Source organism: Antedon bifida, chromosome 3 (assembly GCF_963402885.1).
Source record: "Antedon bifida chromosome 3, ecAntBifi1.1, whole genome shotgun sequence".
In the NCBI taxonomy this organism is placed as follows: Eukaryota; Metazoa; Echinodermata; class Crinoidea; order Comatulida; family Antedonidae; genus Antedon; species Antedon bifida.
This window is the reverse complement of record NC_136228.1, coordinates 10,064,813-10,089,349: the sequence shown is the minus strand read 5'-3', so window position 1 is coordinate 10,089,349 and position 24,537 is coordinate 10,064,813. Positions and strand designations below refer to the sequence as shown.

Sequence of the window (24,537 nt, the reverse complement as noted above, 5' to 3'; positions counted from 1 at the left end):
TGTTACGTTTAATTGTATAGCACTCCTTTAATTAACCTTAATAAGAATTATCATTTATGAGAGCACAGAGACACTTCGATACGGTTAAAGCTCTAATTGGCATAGATCTAGACAACAATAAATTCTCTTTGCTATTGATAGAGCCCAATAGCATAATTTTCAAATTAAACTAATATTGTACGAGAGACTAAACAAATCGCACTAAACAACCTCCAAAGACAATTTTGGGAATATTACCTGATCGTGTGTATATAATATTAAACGGATGCTGGAAATATTATGATAAAATAACAATAAAAACAAGAAAACAGACGGCCTACTGAAGACTGAAGAAAGAAGAAATACGTAATACAATTTTACTCTTTAGACCTCTGTAGATTTTAAACTAAAGTTATTATATTAGTGTTGAGGAACATTTTATTTTTTCCTCTGATTAAACCGTCAGAAACACAAGCAGCTAAGTGTACATATTTCACGCATCAGTAATTTCTAGTAAGCTGAGTATTCAAGCAAATAACAATTCCCCAGCGTAGACTTGCAGCAACAGTGAGCTGAAACAAGATGTCCATTACGATTTTTAATATCATTCTGCAAGAATTCGAACAATACACGGGAAGATTGCTTTCATTTGGTTTACTTTAAGACTTTATTTACATCAAAATGGCTGAGGCAAGCTTCGGAGGTGTGCCTCCTCTTCCGCCTAGGTATCGTTTTCGGGACCTGGTTTTAGGCGATCATTTCTCCGAGGCTGAAGACAGGTAAGAACCCTGCTTTGGTAGTGTTACATGGTGTGGTGTTATTTCAAACGTGCTTACTGACTCGGAAAAGATTATGACAACACTGATTTATTGCTGCTAAAAGCTGTATCTAATGCATGTCTGTCCCCACGACTTTAATTATATATTTTTTAGATGTAAATGTCAATACTGTGTTTTTTCATTCAGGTTATTTCAGGTATTTTTGCCGTTTTTCTATGTCTTAGCAAATGGAGGAAAGAATAGAATGTTCCTCCATATGGCCTACTGGCCTAGAGATCATGATCTGTCACAAAGATCACATGGTCTTTTACATTTCTAGCCCCTTTCTATGTTTGCATATTATTTGTCAGTTTGTTATGCTTAATGATGATAAAATAATAATAAAATTTGATTTGAATCAACATTAATAATATGCAATATTTTGTTAATGTAATATTTTTCTGATATTTGTCATGTGACCATCGTCCAACTCCCTGCATCGTCTATCTCAAAATAGTTTGTGAATAAAAACAATAATATATAACTAATTATTTTATTGATAGTAATTGTTTTTTAAAAAGATAAATTTATATTTATTATTATTATGAATTTTTATATTATTAACTGTTTAATATTGAACAGATTATCAATGTAACTTTACAATGTCAAAGTCATGTACTGTTTTATATTTTTAGTTTTATATTGCCTAAAGGTGACATGTTAAAGGGAGTCATAACTCCCTCTCGAAAGGTCAAATTGTCTACTTAAACAGATTAATACAACATTTGTAGGAAATTATTCATTAATTGCCAAATTACTCTACTTTAAATCTCACATTGTCTATTTTTAAAAAATCACTAAAAAGTAGAAAAGTCAATAATGATGAACTATAATTATTTAAATTTAATAATTTTTAATTTTTTAAAAAATTTTCTAGACCTACTCATTGCTAAATACATATTGTTAAAGAAGATAAGGAGAGAATTTTATAATCGTGTATTAAACCATAACAAAGTTTAATGTCATATTATTTTACAGTCCATGTACCACCCAACTTGTTCTCTATGTTTCAATCAATGCTACCAGTATCTGTTCCCTGTTTCTGTAACTAAAACTTCAATATGGTGGATGCAATATTTCTTTTGATTTCCCCTCTATTTTGAACAATGTCCCATTTCTGTGAAACATTCACCCACTCTGAAGCCTATTTTCCACTAGGCGAATTTGTCCACGTGAATCGAAAGTGCCAGCTTATTCGCATACATATTCATGTTACCATCTTCCAGATTCCTCTCTACACATGCGTATTATAAGCTTTTGATTCATGCAAACAAGTTCACCTAGTGGAAAATCGGTAGCTTATTCTTTTAAAATTCTTTAAAAATTAAATTTAAAAACTTATTTGAAAAATTCAGGATAGAATGTGTTTTTAAATGATTAATTAAAAATTTCAATTATTTGAGAGTAAATTAAATTACAAAATTACATTGTTATATAAACAATGCAAACAAAATGGTTGAATTAATTCTAAAACTAGTAAAGAGATTCTGTATTATCCACAAAAACACATACTGAATACATTCTATTGTTTAAAAATCCGCTAATTTAAGATACATTCATAATAACAATGCCTTAGAGGGTAAAGAATGCGTTAAAATGACATTAGTTGCAGTGAATGCTAATGATAATAAAATACTTTCTTTGACTTAAAAGCTCTAAGCCGTTTCAGTGTTCTAACGAAGCAGGTTTTTCCAGAAGGATTGCTAAATTGGCTCCAACCGGTATTAAAAATTATCTAAGAAAACTAATTCAAGTAGTGGTAGGTTAGGCCTGGCCATTAACAATTTAGACCAAAGAACAACCGAAGGCTATATTTTGTCAATTTGATATTAAAGCAAAGTATAATGTTATTTTCCTTTTGTTTTTGTATTTAAAATAGATTTTTTATATCTTATTGTAGTATTCTGTATTTCGCTTAATTTGCTGCAATTAATTAGTATATTGCGAGAACACTGCTTATTATAATATTCCTTTCAATTGTTTAAATTAAAAATACTAATTCACTCATTCCTTTATTTACAATTAAGAAAAATGTTTATTTTTTTTCCCTTGCTTAGCTTACCTGGATAAACCGAGAAGCCCCTACTCTCTTCCTTAGAGAACATATGCTTAACATAGTGTCTATTGCATGTTACTTCCACTAATATGTTTGATTAAATAAACTCTAAAATATATTGAGGAAAGTCACCATGTTAATAATATTTAAAACTTTACAGTATTTGTTTATTTTCTGTTCAAATTCGGTATTGTATTTTAATAATCTTATGGGAAACAACAGATTCACCAAGAATTCATAATTATGTAGTAACGGCTATCCTCAAGCTTAACTGGAAACTTAGTTTTATGCCCTCTACCGATCCAGCAGTGCAGTGCTTCCAGATCAGCACAGGAGATGATCACCTACTCTTTTTCGAGTAGTGTAACAAGTTCTTTAACCTGCACTTTATGTATACAGGACCAATGAGAAGAAAGGATCTTGCCTAAGGATACAATCAGTATGGTACAGAAGCTTGAACCCATGCCCATCATAGTCCGATTCCTATATCCTATATTCCTGGTCTATGCAGCACCCGACGCAGTATTCCCGGACGGTCCCCTATCCCAGAACGCAATCGGGCCCAACGTTGCTTAAATTCGGTGATGTGACCGGTGTTTCAATGCAGTATAGCCGTATATGAAAATGTCATCAATATGATAATCCTAGGCAAATTACTGAAAATATGATAATGCTGTGGGTATTAGTGGCTGGATCTTTATTGGCGATACTAATAAAATAAGCTAATTCAAAACGATAGTAGTAAAGTATGAAGCTTTTGAAAAACATCATGCATTCACCTGGGCTAATGAGAGTACTTGGAAAGGATAAAATGTGAGAACAAGAGAGAAAAACTAAATGTATAGTTATTTTATTTTCTACAATTTTTCTAGCGTATAAAAAAAGTAAATTCAAGCCCTCAAATAAATGTATTTTGGTAGATGTGGGTTCTAAACCAGATTTTGAATATTTCTTTAGATGTTATACAAAACAATTTAAATATCTCTAACTTAAATGAAGAGAAATATTAAAAATATGTCAACCTTTTAAAAGTCATGTCCATTATTTTATCTATGACGCAGTGTTTTTTTTATACTTTTATAATTAACATTGGCTATATGTGTTCATTACCATGTTTATTCATTCTTTTCTATTCTAAGGTATGGCTATATTACAAAGTTATATTCTCAAAAATATCCTGTCCTTAAAAAAAAAATACTGTGAAATGGCCCTAATAAAAGTACTGTATTTACAGTAATATAAGTTGATTTGATAGACTAAGAGATAATTTTTTTGAGTAAATTTTATTTATCATCACGAGTCATTTTCAAAAGGTTACGGTGAACTGTGATGCGATAATTGATCTACACTGTATAATTCTCAACTCTGCTGACTGTAATTATCAGCATGTGTCTGTACAGTGTAAATTAATGGTTAGCATTACAATACAAGGTCACATGGTCTTATTAATTGTTGATGTTTCATACAGTATTTCTGCAGAGAAAAAATAACCAGTTATCACAGGGCCGTAGCCACCAGTACAGTTGGTAAGGTTTCAACCTGACCACTTTTTCACAGAGGTCTTTCACAACCAAATGGCTTGATCAGAGATTGTTCCCTTTTCTTACAAAAATCGGAAAAACCAATTTATTTCTTGTGGCTATCGCTGTATAAACCGTGTGAATAAATTAACCCCAATTTTTTGCCAGCAAAAATGGGACAAATTGTCAATAACCGGTTATAATAAATAATAGAACACATAAAATATGTACATTATTTCCTTAATATGTTGTACAAATTTTCCATTGGACATCCACATCAGTTTGTCATTCTATTTCTATCACATTTGTCTTTCTATGACTCACAATTCTAGATATTGTCGTCATAAATCTGTCTTGTACGCATAATTGACTACTATTCTACCAATGGGATTTATGTTGATGAATAATTAATTCACTCAAAAAGAGCCTTAACATTTTTTTAACCTTTCCTAGAAATTAAATTAGCTGTAGAGTAGAAAATGTGTAAAACGTTTTTTTAGGTAAAAACTTTTATTATCAACAATACCAATACCTAGTTTTATTTGTGAACATCTAAAAAGGTCAGTTTTCCTCCTTAGCGAAAGTTGGTCTCCGGTTCAATTATTTTTTATTGGAATACTCCGTGTAGGCTAGACTTGCTCCAAATCTGTATTTGTTGTTGTCTTTTTATGTTAGTCCACCAGTCGACGTTTCGATTTTTGTCTGAAAATACAGACTTATGATACACGTATAGAAATCGTTTTGCAGACCGCAAACGTCCGATAAGAATGCCGTAGATTTCATACCGTATTTGGCTATATTTGGCGAGCTTGTGTAAATATGGATTTTCAAATCAACCAATGATCAAACAGACGTCATTAGTTTTCAAAAAGAGTAGTATATGTATGAAACGCCATATGTGCCAAAATATTTATCTCTTTACTACTACTCGAACCCGGACTATTTGTAGACATTTTTGTCTTTGCTTTGAGTTTCAGTTTCAGCGTTTTATCATACTTGTTTGTCGTTTTAATTTTTAGAAGCCATAGGCGTAAAGTTTTTTCTTTATTTAGACTTCTTTCTACACATACAATGTTTATTTAAAATGTAATGTGTGAAGAACTTTCAATAAATGAAAGGAAGCGAAATAAATAAAGTGTACCTGAATATTTATTGCAGATTATTCTAGTTTTTAAATGTTTTCGGATCATCAACCTCTTTCGCAAAAGTTACATTACCATGATCTGCGGTAGATACGTGATAATTGATGTGTGCCTTGTTGATCCGTAGGGAATACTCTTGACTCTCCCGTAATTAACAACACGTGTTCACACTTGTTTAACCTAATGGTAGCATATTATCCGGATGGTAAAATGTTACAGTTCTCTTTATTAATTATCATTCGCATGTTCTACTTGTCAAACATTAGAAGAATTCATGTGACCTTTAATATCATCCATGTGTTCTATTAAACAAATTATTTTGATGATACATTGAAAATTAACATTAATGCAGAAAAATACAATAAAAAAAGTAGTATAAATTGTTATTAAACTTCACTTCACAACCATTAATGGATAAACCCCTGGACTGCGATTGTAGCAGATTTTCGGTATTGTATAATATTACTGTATAGGCAATTCTACAAATTCTGATACATTGACACATGTAAATTGCTTCAAAAGGATTTAGATTTAATTGCTAAATGGGCAAATGTAAACAAACTTCCCTTAAATCCGGTCAAATGCGCCGTAATGCATGTTACAAGATGTAAAGAGATAGTTAACTGGGATTATACCATAGAATCAGACAATATTCCTAAAGTTACAGAATTCAAATTTCTAGGTGTTTATGTAAATAGTTCGTTGTCTTGTCATACACAAGTTAATTATATATGTTGTAAAGCAAGCAGATTGCTTGGTTTCATTTCAAAATGTAGTAAAAATATGTCCTGGTTAGCTATGTTGAACTTATACAAAGCTCTATTACTTCCAGTGGTTACCTACTGTTGTTCAATGTGGGCACCATTTGAGAAATCATATATTAATAGAATAGAAAGTATACAAAGGAAAGCAACAAGGATAATAATGTTTAGAAAGGAAGGTTCCTGGGACACATCTTATTTTCATAGGTTGAAAGTGCTTGAATTATTATCTATTGATGACTTGTTTAAATTACATAGACTTTCATTAGGATTTAAGGTGTTGAAAGGTTACTGTCCCCATTCTTTCAATGAGTATATTAAAACTAGTGAAAGATGTCCGGGTAGGCTTTTACGTTGGAATTCGAAAGGCAATACTTTTCACAATTCTGTATTTGTTTCCTTTCCTAGACTATGGGAGCAAATACCAAATGACATAAAAGATTCACAAACAATTTCAATATTTAAGGCGGCTCTAACAAAACACTATATTTCATGTTATGTATAATTTATTTGTATTTTTCTTGTATATGGTTTTATCTTTAACTGATTGTATTGTATGGAGTGAGTGCAGAATCTGTTTGGGCTTTAGCCTATTCTCATTCCTGGTTATTTTTACATTGATGACCGAATAAATATTATTATTATTATTATTATTATTATATGTACCACATGTGACAGCTGTATCATAGTACTAGTCATACAGTTACATTGAAGCATCAAGAAGTAGTGCTGTCAGGTAGTGTGTGCTGGTCAGCATGAAAATCATGTCCAATGATTTGATCAGTTAAAATCACTGATCTCATCAAATTCATGTTTAATCGTGCCTCTGCAGATGTTATGCTGTGAGTCGTAACAACTTTGTAGCCGCCAATTTACTATATGATCTATTTATAACTTCAAAGCCATTCGTCTGAACACATCGTTTTAAGACTGCAATTTAAATTCATAAAATTAAAATGCATCTTTATTTGTTTTTATCACATCATTGCATTTGTATCTGCTGTTTTTGGTTTTATAAATAAATAACTAAAAATTACATTTTTAAATATCAGTTTTAATTTTCCAGAATCCAAAATCAAATAAAAATTTTAGATTGACATAAAGATATTTATAATGCATCACTGTATGTCATCAAATTATATGGAAACAAGGACTTCAATCTTGGCCATGTCACTGTCAATGAATATCAATGCAATCGCTTTTACATTGTTATCATTGCCATGGTGACAAGAGAATCAAATGCTGTACCTCCGCAGTGGATATCATCTTTCATAATTATGCAGTAGAAAGTGAAATCATGTTTTTAATTTATCTTAAATTTTTATGAAGATTTTGGTTATTAATTTTTTTTACGATGGATAATAAATAAATGTTTAGCAATAGAAATTGTTAACCGGTAGATGTAATCGCCTCGTAGTTTAGTAAAAGACCCAGGGCTGGCTACGGGCTTGAAACTAGCTATACTGTAGTAATCAATTAAATTTAGTAATTGAAATATTTCCAACATTGAAAACAATACAAGAAACATTTTTTAAAAATCGATTAAAGATGTATTTTCCCCCTGAAAAAATAATTCTTTAAACATTTTTTTTTTAATATTCCATTTTAATGTAACATAGTTATCCACTTTGACCAAAATTTGGATCGAAAAAAAATGTATTTACCTGAAAAAAATGTTCAAATTGGCTGCCAGCCAATGGATTTTTGGTTGAATTTAACCATTTATTTTGTCATTTTACAAGTGAAAACATTATTTTTTTTAATTTTTTTTTTCATGGAAGTGATTAACTTCGATGATAAATCTACGAAATACCATATTCAAAGTCTGATTTAATTAATCTTCATTTTTCATGTTTTTGGGGGACAATACATCTTTAAAATATGATAAAAAAGAAGAGGCAGATTACATAATAAAATACATGTAAGGACAAGAAATCAAGTTATTTAAATCTATAAATAAAAACAAATGTGAAAGAAATTATGAATCCCTCAATGAATGAATATCATTATGCCTTTAGCTAGATAGATGACTTAGTTTGGACCAGTACAGTGCAGTAATTTTGCATTCCTTCATCAGAACGAAAGATGCAGAACAGTGACATATGTGTATAATCTTGGGACTGTTACAGGGTTGCGATATTATACACATGTACAATTTGCATAGTAGAGAAAAATCGTCAACGCGTACAAAACATGCACATTTGCTCTATACCAACCCATAATTATTATGGCACGGATAGACCTAGTAGCATAACATTACTGCTACTGTAGTGTCTCAATTCCGTGACATGTTGATTATTGTCGATAATATTGTTTTCATAGAAATATGACATTTGTTTCTACAGGCTCAGAATTTAATATCATATTGTATGGTACTGGTACAGTAGGTTTGACCATATGCGACTCCTATTGTTGGGTTAAGTTGTCGTTTTGATTACTTATGTTCATTATTAATTATTATTCTGTAGTCTATTTTTAATATTTATATATACTTTTTTTGTGTTGTCAATCAATATTTCTAATTTTAGAATAAAGATGAACTAGCTCTATTCTGCTATTCTGCTTTATGCACAGTCATGCACTCTTCAACAAAATGAAATTGATCACTTATTGTATTGTAGTAATGTAGGTAACACACAATATAATCTTTCAACATAACAAACTCATACAACAAAATTTATTTTGAAAACATTACAAATTAATAGTGGCTTATGCATTTTTTTTCCAGAACAGGACTGAGATCTTTATTAAATACATTTTTTTTTATGACTTGATTAAATTTATTCATAATCGTATTAATTTAGTAAATTTTCCACGATGTAATTAATTTCATCAAATACGATGTTTAATTCATTTAAAAAAATTAATACAGATTATCGTTCTTGTTTATCCATATTAATATAAATATTCATGCAAAGTTATGTTATAATTTCTCTATCTAATTTAATCAATGTGAACATGAATGCACTATAGTTTAATACGATTTATTATCCTGTGTTGCTTGGTGTTTATTATTTATGTTGATCCATGTTTATATCACCATTATTAATGATTGTGTGAGTTAATTGAAAGAGCTTGTTTATTAATCATTCTGTAAAGAACACAAGTTGTGGAGTATATTGAAGTGCAGTGCGATAAAATTGTACGTCAATTGCGGTAGACAACACCAGTCATGATCATTCATGCTTGCAAGTTGCTTAGCTAAAGAGAAGAGGCGCCGGAGTCTTGAGAATTGCTGAGGTTCAACTGGTGGTCTGAGAATTGCTGAGACTCAACTGGTGGTCTGAGAATTGCCTAGACTCAACTGGTGGTCTGAGAATTGCCGAGGCTCAACTGGTGGTCTAAGAATTGCCAAGACTCAACTGGTGGTCTGAGAATTGCAGAGACTCAACTGGTGGTCTGAGAATTGCCGAGACTCAACTGGTGGTCTGAGAATTGCTGAGGCTCAACTGGTGCTATAAACCACAGTTCAAACCCTGGCTAGTCTAAGTCTATATCCTCATACTTATATTTGGTTGCTGGCACGCTCCATTTTCCCCCCTTTTTACAGTACTTGTTCTCGTAGTGCGTCCAGACTTTTTTTTTTTGCTTTATATTAATGGATAAGCATTAAATGCAACTGGAAACCTTGAATCGCATTGCACTATGGGTAACCATGACCGGTTAGGACCAGTTCAATGTTGAGATTATAGAGCTCTTACATTGATTCCTTTCAGCTTGTCGAACCACAACTAGTTTTGATCATTGGTTACTTTTTTCATTCCATTCAGTGGTTTGCATCGACATAAGCCTACCTAATGATACAGCAATGATTATATTTTTAAATAACAAATACTTTTTCACAATTGATTGCTGATGCTACAAGGCAGAATGATTTAGATAATATTGTAATTAGTTATTAATATAAAGTAGATTGTTTCCGGCTGTCGGAATTTAAACACCTGCATTTTCTAAATCGGTTCATGTTTACGTAACTTGGTTAAAGTTTTTATGTTAAATAAATGTTTAAAACAATTATATAACTTTATATACTGACACAGTGCTATATTAATATTCAAATATAGATGTTTTGAGTTAAAGTCAAGAGAATATTTTGCATGAGTTGAAATATTCAGTGTCCTTCGACGATGTGGAGTTAGGCTTTCAAGGAACAAAATTATTATAAATCCAATTTTATACACCTATTGTTCGAAAATTAACTTTTATTCAATTGATCGGCTGCCTCCATCTTAGCGAAATTCGTGAAAAAAGAGGTTGGTATTCGAACGTGCACCCATTTACTACCTTGTACATCACGCATGTGTTGCATGCCATACTAATTTTTGTTTGTTCATATGATCATGCTTTTGTGAGAAAGGTACCGATACACTTTTTATACTGTACAAAAAAGGTTTAAAAATATAACAAAGAATTACCATAGAACTAAACTGAACTGAACTAAATCCAAACACTTTCCCTTTCATTCAGTAAAATTAAATAGATCTAGAGTGTGAGCTACCATCAATAGTAATTCTTTAAAATCATAATAGCATTTTTCTGGAAGTATCTTTTGCCTAATTTAATTAATTTTAAATTAAACCAACGTTAATATTTGATGATAAATATTACCCGCGTTGTCATGGCACTGTGAAGATTTATTTGTAGTGCAACGGTTGGGTAGATATTGTAAAATCAAAACGTCCATTATTGATCCACGTTCACCAATAGGAAATGCTTCCTGTTGCTTGGCAACTGGTCAATTGGCAATCAGAATTTTCAGGTAAATATTCTAAGTGTCTGAAAAAACACATTAACGATTTACGAGTAATTAAACCTGATCATTTAATTATGACAAACCATTTTTGTTTAATCCTCTTTTCTTGCATTATCTTATTACATTGTTCCAATTCATTGTCTATAGTGATATAAACGGTGCGGTACCCCACATATGTAGTTTTGGAAAGAATTGTTGAGCTTTTCTGATCAGAATGATTCGTTTGTGCTCAGAAGTAGATTACTTGCACTTTATACACCTGAGGACGATTGGGAAAAAGTTCATATCAGAACTGTGGTGACCAAACTTTATAAAATTCTAGGATAATGGATTTAATTAAAAATGATCTTTCAACCTTATTATGCACAGGAATAATATGATCTAATTGAAATATTTAACGGTGGATAAAAAGTATTAACCGTTTTAAATTTGGTGGTCATTTGTTTGTTTTTTGTTTTGTTTCATATCACCAGAGAATAGTCAAATTGTTGACTGTTGAGTGTCAGACCTAAAGCTCTGTCTACATTATAAAATTGTATGTGACAAAAAAATGTGATGTGCCCATATATGGACATGATGGTATCATATCACTACCATATTTAAGCATATCACTACCATATTTGTAGACAGATCTTAATACTGAGACCGCAATTGCTTTTTCAAAACTGACTATTTTACGAGTCTATATTCACGTGTAGATAATATATCAAGAACAAAATTTACATTTTTTCATGGAAAGAAGATATAATTATAATCCGGTAAAATTGAGATAATAAAATTAAAATTGAGTTTTTATATTAATTGATGGCATGAAATTGCTTTGTAATCTTCAGCGACATACATTAGAGTATTTTGTAATAATACACATCTAGTGGAAATACTTAACAGTTACTTAATACGCTAAGCGTAAGCGATTGTCTACATAGATTTTCCATTAATTAATTAATATTGTGGTAGACTCAACAGAATGATTGCATTATTATATAGATTATAGTAGGCCTACTGAATATCGAAACGTGGCAGGCTATAGGCGCTTGACCTTTGACAAGATCGCCTAAAATTTATAAATTAACTTACGATACTTATTATTGTATATTCAGGAATAGCTGCTCCATAATCTCTTTGCTTTTCTTCTTTATATCTATATTTTATATTTTTAAATTTATACTAACAAATATCTTATTAATATTATTATAATCATAACAATAAATATTTAAAAAATATATATAAAATAATAATTATCGCATATATACAGTCTAGGATAATTAATTGATATACAAAATCATTATACCCAACTACTATCTTCATCTCTTTATGCGGAACATCATTTGAATAATAGAACAAATCACACATCTACACATAATCAAACATCGTATACTCTATCTCTAACAATATTTCAATCTTCTATCAACTAAAGCCGAAGTATAGTCGTTATCTCGGGACCGTTCTATGGTCACCACCAGGTAGGCTTACTTCATCAACGCTTTTATGAATGGATGACTAGTTGGGAGCAGGAACGCTAGTAGACCAAACCCAGTACCGTTTTGATTACGATTATGCGGGAAATTACCTCACGGCCTATATAACAATGAACCTTTATTTTGATGCATTTTCATCTAATTAGTAACTTTAAATAGTTCAGATTAATTGAGGGCCGGATGTTGACAACAATAGGATGAAACCATATTTGATCATCCTCTCCATCATCATTTTTGTATCTGCGTTTTTTTTTAGATAACACATCTATCACTTTTTATTAGTCTGAAGTTTAACTTATACATGTACAGACAGCATAGATATCTGTAATGATATTGTAAGCCTGAACACAACCGTAATGTGTACAGCGCCCCCACACCGCACAATTCGTGCACATGGTTTTGACAGCCATCTTGATTCTGGAGTTTCTGCATTAAAAGTTATAAAAGTTTACACAGTTGTCTATTGCGTTATTAAAGTCATTATTCCCATAAGTCATAGCATTACATGGTGGCAGCCAAATGGATTCGATCACCAAGCCAAGCATCAATTACCAGGCTAGCAACATGTCTGCAGAAATCGCAAATTTTAAGCAATATTGCGAGCTGCTGTTCAAGGGTCCTCTCGCCAAGGTATGCAAGGACGATCCGTCACGGGTGACTTACATTTTGATTTGGCTAGGTCAAGAAGGACTGAGAATTTTTAATTCATGGGGAATGGACCAGGATGATCAGACGCCTAAGTCAATACTCGAAAGGTTGGAGAAACATTTCACACCCAAGACAAATTTCAGATTGTCGAGATTCGAGTTTGGTAGGCTCAAACAAGCATCAGGTGAAAAGGTGGACGATTACGTCGCCAGGCTACGTTTGCAAGCACAGAAGTGCAAATTTACGCACGCAGTCGCAAGCAACGACGGGCAAAACGTAAGTAATAATCTCTCAGAATTCGATGAACGAATCATTGAGCAATTAATCACTGGGACAAATTCCACAGAGGTCCAAAAGAAGCTTATAGCTTCCAGCGATTTAACGCTAGACAAAGCGATAGACACAGCCAGAACACATGAGGCAACAAAGGCCAGCATGTCAGTGTTAAACCCTGACAAACAGGTGCACGTCATGAAGCGGCATAATAAGAGGGCGCCACCTAGACCCAATCCAAAACCCCAACACACAGGCAAGCCATGCCGATACTGTGGCCAAAAGCACCAGAAGGGCAAATGCCCAGCGTATAACGCAATATGCAACTTTTGCCAGAGGAAAGGCCACTGGGAAAAAGTTTGTGAGAAAAAAAAGCACAACAAAAGCGTAGAATTACAGGCCACATCCGTAGAAGGAGATAGCGTACTAGAATTTGATAGCATTCATATTAATTCGCTTAGCACCGATGAAGCGTTTGCTACGCTCAACATTTCTCTTATCGATGGTACGCCAGCCACCCTAAAAGTCAAGCTAGATACGGGCGCACAGGGTAACGTTCTTCCTGTCAGAACATTTCGTAATATGTATCCAAGGCGTCGGATGCACACCATGTTAAAGCAATCAAACGCGAAGCTCACTGCATACAACAGTAGCGAAATCCGGCATCATGGTATTCTGACTATTGATTGTACTCACAACAACGTACAACACAAAGCCGACTTCTACGTTGCTGAATGTGATGGTCCGGTTATATTGGGACTACCATCACTGCGAGGGCTTGATCTAGTATCAATTAAATGCGACACTGTTAGCAACTCATTCATAGAGTCCGTAGACCAACTGAAAGCAATCTACCCGAAGCAGTTTGATAGAATAGGCAACTTTAAGGGTGAATACAAGATCGTTCTCGATCCTAATACCAGACCAGTAATCCATTCGTCTAGAAAATGCCCAATCCAAATTCACGACGAAATAAAGCTAGAGCTCGACAGAATGCTCAAGGAAGGTGTAATACGCAAAGTCACTGAGCCGACTGAGTGGGTCAACAGTATCACCTACACACGCAAAGCTAACGGTCACCTTCGTATTTGCCTCGACCCCAAAGACTTGAATAAAGCGATCCAACGTCCGCATCACCATACGCCAACGCTAGAAGAAACTTCGCACAAATTCGCAGGTTCCAAACATTTTTCTAAGCTTGACGCGAAAAATGGTTATTGGGCAGTCAAACTGCACCCAGACTCGCAACCGCTTACCACATTTAACTCGCCTTTTGGCAGATTTTGCTTCCAGCGACTACCATTCGGGCTGAAAATGAGCCAGGACGTGTTCCAAGCAAAAATGGACCAGATTCTTGAACGCTGCCCAGGTACTGCTGGCATAGCAGATGACATCGGTGTACACGGCGACTCAGAGGCGAGTCATGACGCCAACCTGCGCAATCTTATGAAAGTCGCTGCAGAGGAAGGCCTCACATTTAACTCAGAAAAGTGCGCGATAAAACAGAAACAAATCGGCTTCTTCGGCCAAATCTACAGCGATACTGGTGTCAGACCAGACCCCAAGAAACTTGTAGCGATTACGAACTTATCCGATCCAACCAACATATCTGAACTCCGCTCTATACTAGGCATCGTTACATACATGGGATCATTCGTCCCAAGGTTAGCCGACCTAACCCAACCACTCAGAGACCTACTTAAATCGGAAGCGATATTCGAGTGGACGCAAGGTCATAGTCAAGCGATGCAACGCATAAAGGACGCAATCACAGCTTCATACGAACTGCACTATTTTGACAAAACCAAAGATAGCGTTATTCAGGTAGATGCCTCTTCATACGGTCTAGGCGCCTGCCTACTACAAGATGGCAAGCCAGTCGCGGTCGCCTCAAAATGCCTAACGCCAACTGAGCGACGCTACGCGAATATTGAACGAGAGATGCTAGCATGCGTCTTCGGATGTGAGCGATTTCATACATATGTATTCGGAAAGCCATTCATCATTGAATCCGATCATAAGCCGCTGGAAATGATCAGTTTGAAAAATCTGAAAGCTTCACCGCCAAGGCTACAGCGCATGCTTCTACGCATCCAACGCTATAACTGCAACATAAAATACAGACCAGGGAAAGAGATCCCACTTGCAGACGGTCTCTCCAGAATGCCAAACAAAGATGACGCTGACGAGATCAAGCTAGACATAAGGGTCGATAACGTACATTTCTCCGCAGCGAAGGAGTGCACCATCCGCGAAGCGACAGACGATAATGACGAACTTGTAAAGCTGCGCGACACTATAATTGAAGGGTGGCCAACGACGCGAAAGGAAGTTTGTAAAGATATCCGCAAATATTGGTCATATCGCGATGAACTCTCTGTAGCAAATGGAATCATCCTCAAAGGCACTTGTTATCTGATCCCTGAGTCCTTAAGACAGGACATCCTCGACAAGCTACACGAAGCACATCTTGGCACCACAAAAACCCAATTGCGAGCACGCACAGCGGTATTTTGGCCGAACATGAACGACGCAATACGCACAAAAGTTGAGAACTGCGAAATTTGTCAGCAACACGCACGACGAAAACAGAAGGAACCAATAATCCAGCATGAAATACCTACTAGACCTTGGCAAAGACTAGGAGCAGACCTGTTCGCACTAAACGGCTCAAACTATATCATCATCTGCGACTACTACTCAAAATTCCCAATCGTCAAGAATCTACGCAGTGGGACCACATCTAAAACAGTCGTCAACGTGTTAAAAGAAATATTCGCTGAGCACGGTACCCCAGACGAAATCGTTAGTGACAACGGTCCGCAATTTGTCTCCGGGGAGTTTGAGCGATTTGCAGAAAATTGGTGCATCACTCTTGTCAAAACATCGCCAAGATACAGTCAATCAAATGGATTCATAGAACGTCAAGTACAAACTGTCAAAAATACGCTAAAGAAAGCTATCGAGTCCAAAGAAGATCCGCAACGCGCACTCTTGATACTCAGATCAACCCCAATCGACAGTAGACTACCATCTCCCGCAGAGATCCTCAACAAAAGGATTTACAAATCAAACATGCCAGTAAGAATCGCCGATGGCCATAGCGAAGTTGATAACGCACTCGCTGATCGTCAAGAAACGCAAAAACGCTACTATAACAAGCACGCGAAACAATCGCAAGACCCAAAAGAGGGGGAAAGCGTTAGAGTGAATAAGAATGAAGCAAATCATTGTAAATGGGAACCCGGAACAGTTCAAAACAAACGCGCTGAACCGAGATCATATGACGTCGAAATGTCCGATGGATCAATCCTACGAAGAAGTAGTCGACATATTAGGAAGCCCGCAAGATTCGCGAATAACTCTAATAATAATACATAAACATGATACAAAGACACTGATTCTTGAACTGATAGTTATAAACAAAGTTAAAAGTTACATTTGTTTTACAAATAGTCTTTATTCAGTTTTCTCATATTCATACTCATGCTGAAGATATCCAGCATCTATTCAAGCTATCTATTATGTCTAAAAGTAAATCACATTTTGATACATAATGTCTTCCATCTTTCAGTAAAGGGGATGTAATGATATTGTAAGCCTGAACACAACCGTAATGTGTACAGCGCCCCCACACCGCACAATTCGTGCACATGGTTTTGACAGCCATCTTGATTCTGGAGTTTCTGCATTAAAAGTTATAAAAGTTTACACAGTTGTCTATTGCGTTATTAAAGTCATTATTCCCATAAGTCATAGCATTACAATATCCTCAATAGACGCCCTCATTTTTAAAGTTTAAGTTCACCTCTGATCAACAATATGTTAAATTAATACTGTCTGTTGTACTATTTAGTTTAGCGTTTATATTCCAAATGCATATTATGCACATTGTCTTTATTAAGCTCACAATGAAAACGCTGCATTGTTATGATAAATACCCGTTCCTTGTTAAAAGCCAGTACTGTACATACATTATCCTTACAATATAGTATATAGTATGTACATGTAGTGTACTATATTTGTATCCAATATTGTTATATCTACAAACTACAGTCAGTGGAGTACGGTATTTAAAATAGATATGTCTACAAATTGTATACCATTTGGGTAAGTTAAAATATTAAACATAATTATAATTTATTAAACAGAATAGTGTCAACAGTGTCATGTATAGAACAATAATGTAGTTTGAGGTCTTAGGACATACAAATGAAGATGATTGGTTTTATGGATGTCAACATTGTAGATCTGATACCTGGCCATGTGTACCAGGCTGCTAGAAAATAGCACCCATTAAAAAACAAAACAGAAAGACCAAGTGTAAAAATAAAAGAACTTGTGAAATAATTATAAACTTGTATGTAGACATTCAGTTTTTCTATACACTTGTGAGTTGAGTGAGTGTAAAGCATGTGTAAAGAATATACTTCATAATATTTTTTTGGCTTGAGCCAAGTGACCACTATAGATTATCCTCATAACACTCACTTCTATCAACCCTTCTATCATCCCATCTATCATAGCACAGCAGGTAGCAAACTGGTAGTACCAGCTTCTACTGCAACGGTTATTCAATTAGCTGACTTGATCTATACCACATATTAACATAATTCTAACCATTTATGACACTAAAACTAATCAAAAGATATCATATTGCCCCAAAATCAATATGTCATTGTGGTGTACTGAACCGTTCATCTCATAACACTGTGTTGGAGTGAATGCTTCTGATTTCTAGTCCAATAATATAATATTATTTATGGAATGCTTATCTAAGATAACTATAGGCAGTTTGTTAACATAAATTTAGTACATTCATAGTTGTTTGATTGATTGTATATTTGTACTGTTAAATGGATTACATGGTAAATAAACAAATAAGTATGAGGTTTGTGCGTATACCATGTTTTTATTAAATGATGATCTATGCGTTTATTTAAAGCTGAGTTTATATTCGAATAATTATGATATAACATTTTCTTCTTTAAACTGATATGTTATATTACAAAGAGTTTTTTCCTTTTAGTTTTTTTATTGTGCTTAAAGTTCATGTATCAAATAAGAATTTCTGATTTTTGTTGGACAATATAAATGCTGTGAGAAGAACCCATTATTACTGTATGCATATACAAATAATAAGAAATGGTTATTTACAGTTAAAGCTACCTCAGATAATCCATCTCGTAATTATATTTTTACATCAACAAAAGGGACATTAATGATGGAATTTAGACAGCTGAAACATGAAAGTCGATAAAATATTGTCAGGATGGTACATTATTGTTATTCATTTTCTTCATATAGTTTATTCGTCATTAGCATGTTGAAAAATAAATGTATTTTAAGTAATAATTTATTAAATCTATTTATCACAGAAAATGGGAAGAAACATCTCAGCAAGCAAGTGTTGAAGCTGTGTAGTACCATAACCATTTTTACTTCTTTTTTTTTTTCTTCTAAGCCATGGGGCTGATAATGAATGCTGTTTGTTGCTGGGTTACCATCTAATCTCTTTTAGTTTCCACAAAACATTGCCCCATCCTCCATCCCCACTCCCAAATATTTATTAAAAATAGAAATTATAAGTATAAGTGACGGGTTCAATTAGTTGAGAAAATAATCATATTTTTTATTTTAGAATATGTGAATATAATAATAGAATTTTATCATATATATTTATATATCTATATATTTGATCCATAAACCAGATGTACACTGAAAAATTGTTTTATTCGACATAACATATTTTTTAAAAAAGAAAATATATTAAACATGTGACGCGTATGCCAGGAAAAACAGTATGTTGATTGAAAAATGTATTGGTAAATCTAAAAGGATTATTTCTCCCTAATGATATTTTGTTCTGCTTCGAAATGAATCCAAGATGGATCAAAATCCAACTAATAGTATAACATATAAATCCTCTCGTAATGTGTAGAAATATGAATTGATAGATTGATCTGTTTCTAGGTCTGAGGACATTACAAAAATAAGAACAGGATAAAAAATATCAAAAATAGATATTTTAGATATAGGCCAATGTTTTAAAGATTATCACTTATATTATGGCATTTATTGCTTAGCGATTGGTTGAAACAACATCACATGATTGAGGGAAGATTCTCATAGTACAGAAAATTGGCACGTTGAACATTAGCACGTCGAACGTTGGCATGTCGGACAAAAGAGTGAATACTACGCAGTAATGTTTTTATACTATTATTGAAAATGTTCTGTAAAAGTTCTTTAAATCCTTGTAAATAGGCTTATTGTTAAAACATTTTTTTTTCTTAAACTTTTATTTATTTTACTCTGGACTCTTCATTCAAAAAGTATGCCACTGTTTCAAAAGTGTAGCTTCCAAATAAATTATTAATTAAAAGTAAAAACATAAATATGTAGACAACAACGTAGTGTTTTAGGAGGTCCTTTAATTATAATTTGAAATTACATTATTTCCTAAATTCCAAAGAATTTTCTATGAAAGAATCGTAAATTACTAACGCACACATGACGACGAGTGTGTGTTGCAACTATGTAACTCAACCAGGATTGAAAACGATTGCAAACATACAACAAAATACGTCAATATATTCAGAAACCATTTCTGGATGTATTTGATTACTCAACAGTTTACAAAAACCTCACGAAATCAAGTGACTCTTGTATGCAGGAAGAGTAATTATTAGGCTACATAGTGATTTTTATACGAATAATGAATGTTTATGAGTTAAATGGGAGAATGTATTGTGGAATGGTGTTCTATTCAATGAGGCAAACCAAGGTGAAGAGGACAGTCAGGCTTTCAACTCGTCAACACATGATACAAAATCAACATATCCGGCTATGCCCAGCTGCCCCCTAAATTTGTTAATTACAATGCAAAAGATAGGACATTAAGTTATGCTCAGCACATTTTAGGTCATCCTCCTCCCTCAAATACTATTTCAAAGTCATGTTAATGAAGTCATGATTAATGATTTGATTTGAATTTATTAAGAAAATCATCATAAAAAATACATATAAAGTGATAACATCAATTACTGACATTTACAAATAAATACATTTATAAGATTTTCCAGGATAGCCCAAAAATCTTTTATTAGCTTATTTGCATTGGGATCCTTAATTATTAATTAAACTCGTTATTTTTTTTGTTTCATGTTTAATCAATGTTATTGCAAAAAAATAAATAAGAAGACTTTGAAATAATTTAATTTGAAAACCCACGAATTGTTAAGGACAATTAAATTGCATTCGGAACCCAATAATTCTATGCATAATAAATGGAACATCTGCACATTCTTATAAACTAATCAGGCATTGTGATATGCTCTATTGTTTTGTAAATTTGAATAGGGCCACGCAATCAAAAAGTCTTTAGTTGAACGTCTAATATTTCAGAGTAAGAAAACCGCACAATATATACGGCAGTAAATTGAAGTGGAAACGCATGAAATGAAATGTAATAATATATCTAATGTAATAATGTATCTAATGTAATAATATATCTAATGTAATAAATAATATTAAAAAGAAGAGAAAAAATGTTCTTTATGCCCATTTAGGTCATAGATCTCATTTAAAAATCAAATCAAAATAGTTGATCATAATGTTGTAACTGTAGCCAGTTCAGCTATAAAATAAATTGATCTTCTTCCAAATCAATTAATTTCCATGCCATTTTGATAAATGTTTTTGTATCAAATAGAATTGTTTATATTGTTCCGTTTGTCGGTAAAAAGTGATATTCAATGTTTCCATTAAATGGTCAGCATGATATCGCACGATACATTGTCCTATAAATAAATAACAAAAATTTAAATCTTGATAATTCGATTTGGTTTTAGTTTTAAAAAAAACATCTTCAAAAAATTGACCATTGATTGTATTCTATAAATTGAGTTGGAACAAATAATCAGCTATTTTGATATTCTTTTTTTTTTTCAATATATTACACAGAGGCGCCTCACAAGGCGGAACCACCTTAGCTTCAATGTGCCTCAGATAACAAATACAACATTTTAAAACAGAAACATCAATTAAATCTTCCAGAATTAACAAGAAATTGTTGTACATAATTATTTTCACAAGTCGAAAGAAGATCGAATCCAAAAATAACAATTTTTCATTTAATATCGAAAATATAGAATCACCTTTATGCGAGTGAGGTGGGGAGTTCGTTGTCTCATAATGAAAACATTTAGAACAAAATATATATATATAATTATTTATAATCATTAGGGAACACATTATGTAAATTATCTACAGTAGCCCTAATGAGATTACAATTTAGATCAATCATACAGCAGTTAGTAGTAACAACTTTAAACCAAAGTAAATTGATGTCTGTAATTGTTCCAAATAGATGTAAACTTAATTTTGATTGCAATTTCAATGCATTTTCAACCCATTTTCAACAATCTGCCATCTTTTGTTTACAATCTGTCTCATGGGAGACCACTGTTGATAATACAAAAATCTTTTCTAATACAGTAGAATCCCTTCGTTCCTATGAAACGAATGGAGGAGAAGTACATTAACACTATGGCCAACCCTATTCAAGAGACACTTTTTTGAGTTCCTTTGTTAATAAGGATTCTACTGCATATTGTATTGTTTTAAAAGTAGAATCCCTTCGTTCCTATGAAACGAATGGAGGAGAAGTACATTAACACTATGGCCAACCCTATTCAAGAGACACTTTTTTGAGTTCCTTTGTTAATAAGGATTCTACTGCATATTGTATTGTTTTAAAAGTAGAATCCCTTCGTTCCTATGAAACGAATGGAGAAGTACATTAACACTATGGCCAACCCTATTCAAGAGACGCTTTTTTGAGTTCCTTTGTTAATAAGGATTCTACTGCATATTGTATTGTTTTAAAAGTAGAATCCCTTCGTTCCTATGAAACGAATGGAGGAGAAGTACATTAACACTATGGCCAACCCTATTCAAGAGACACTTTTTTGAGTTCCTTTGTTAATAAGGATTCTACTGCATATTGTATTGTTTTAAAAGTAGAATCCCTCTTTGGTACACACTATTCTGAGCACATCTTCTGAGAAACCATGTCTTGGCCAACCTCTGTTAAGGGGACACTTTGTTGGGTCCTAAAGAGGACAGTGTTTCTCCTCAAAGGTTCTACTGTACTATGCATATACAGTCAACTTCGTAATACCAGACACCTTTGGGCTGGCTAAATATGTCTGATTTTCCAGAAAGTCTGATATTTGAAATGTGTTTTCAATGTTAAAAATGAATTTGGGACATTTAGAACCTCCAGAAAAGTCTTGTATTGGGAGAGTTTCTGGTTTACAGAGAGTTCGTATCGGGTGAGTTGACTTATTCTTAAAGGCCAGGTGCGGGCAAAAAATTTCTATTGATCATACATTCCAATAATTATCGATCTATAGTATCCCCTATGTTTCATAATTTTTGGGATTTTATTTGTGTGACACAAGCTTGTTGAAAATAAGCACTTTCTTATCAGTGGGGGGATAGTTCAAATTACACAGTAAAATCTATATTCTTTTGTACACAAATTTTGTAAATAGAGAGGCATTTTAAAAAGGTATGAAAAATAAACGGTGTGGTAAAAAATGTTATCAGATGACTAAATATAGGTAATATAACTTGAATTTTACATTTCTGGTATTTTTATTCAACTTCAGATTTTTATTTTCATGCTATAGCAAAAATTATCCACCGTATATCCACCATCTTTTTTCACCTTCTAGGGAGTCACCAGACATGTTATTACATTAGGTTAAACTACCTAACTACTGAAAAACAGTCTTCCTGGTTTTTATGGCAGAATTTTGCCAAATTTTGTATTTGACTGAATTATGGGAAATTCATGTTTTTTCGTCTTGATTTCTGTTACAAATATTTTGATTTATGTACAATTAACCAGATATTATATTTAAAATTCATGCCTGTACATGAGCTTTAAGTGTATTGAAGGTTACTGATTGCTACTGTATTTTTTTTGTCTGCCAGTAAGACCATGCATTACTGAATCCAGAATGTTCTTTGCTTAATTGTGCGAATAAGAATCTAATTGATAATGCAATTGAAAGTTAAGATTCGGTAAACGTCATTGTAAATAATTATGATTTTCTCGGCTGAATCGTGCACACAGGGGAATCCAGCTATTTCCCCGCTCCCCCTTTCCTTAACGCTATTTGTTTAAAAATTAATGACATCATGATTAATGTAATTTTCAAATTCTAAATTCATGTATCTATTTGCATATTAAGGACTGGGTGCCAATGACATCAACGTTGATGATAATGATAATGTACTTTGTCACTGTTGTGTGTAGGTGTTATTCAGAGCAATTATGCGAGTTTACTCAGAGTAATAATTTAAACATTGTTATTCTCTAGAATGACAAAGCAATTTTCTAATAGAATCTTATTAGATATCTGTGCAAATTTTTTAAGCAGTTGTCCTTTGTAATAACTAAGTAAAAATAGAAAAAAGCCGCAATATATTTGCATACTACAGATAGTACACTTTGAACTCACTTTCATTTCCAAAGCCTTTGATCTGAAGCCTTGTTCGCACTGGGTTAAAAACTTTTATTGGTTAAAAACTTTTGCACTTTTTCCATACCCTGAGTCACATATTTTGTTACAGCAGTGAAGCTGAACAAGTATTCCTTTTAAAAAAAGATAGGACTTATACAGGAGGATATGTCTTCATGGTTCACTTCTGTTGTTCAGGATAGAACAATTTACGCTTATGAGAACTATAGATATTTTATTCTTTTCTGAAAATTCCAGCTCAGTTTTATTGAAAAGAATTAATCTAATGAATTTTCATTGTACTTTTAGTCAAGAAGCAAAAACTAATGGCTGCATCAATTGTCAGAAAAATATAAAGCAATAGTACTTGCTTTGTTTGTTAGTACGATAGCTCCTACAATTTAGTTATCATTCTGAATATTCCATTGTAAATAGGTATATACTTACAGAATATGCCTATTGAAATTAAAGAAAATATGTTCATTAAAAACTTCACAAACAAAAAAAGAAAAATTTGGCCGAAATATCAACATGCGCCCTCTCTAGTACTTCATTTCTGGGTGCTTTCATTATA

General features: G+C 33.1%; 1 protein-coding gene across 3 annotated transcripts in view; it reads left to right on the top strand.

The window, feature by feature from the left end:
• Positions 1–556: 556 nt before the first annotated feature.
• LOC144838524 (potassium channel subfamily T member 2-like) overlaps positions 557–24,537 on the top strand; it is a 93,481-nt gene continuing 69,500 nt past the window's right edge. For all 3 annotated transcript variants that reach the window (XM_078693925.1, XM_078693927.1, XM_078693922.1), the window contains exon 1: positions 557–758. In XM_078693925.1, the coding sequence (XP_078550051.1) occupies positions 661–758 (98 nt within the window). In that variant the 5' untranslated portion in view covers positions 557–660. The remainder of the gene's footprint in view (positions 759–24,537) is intronic.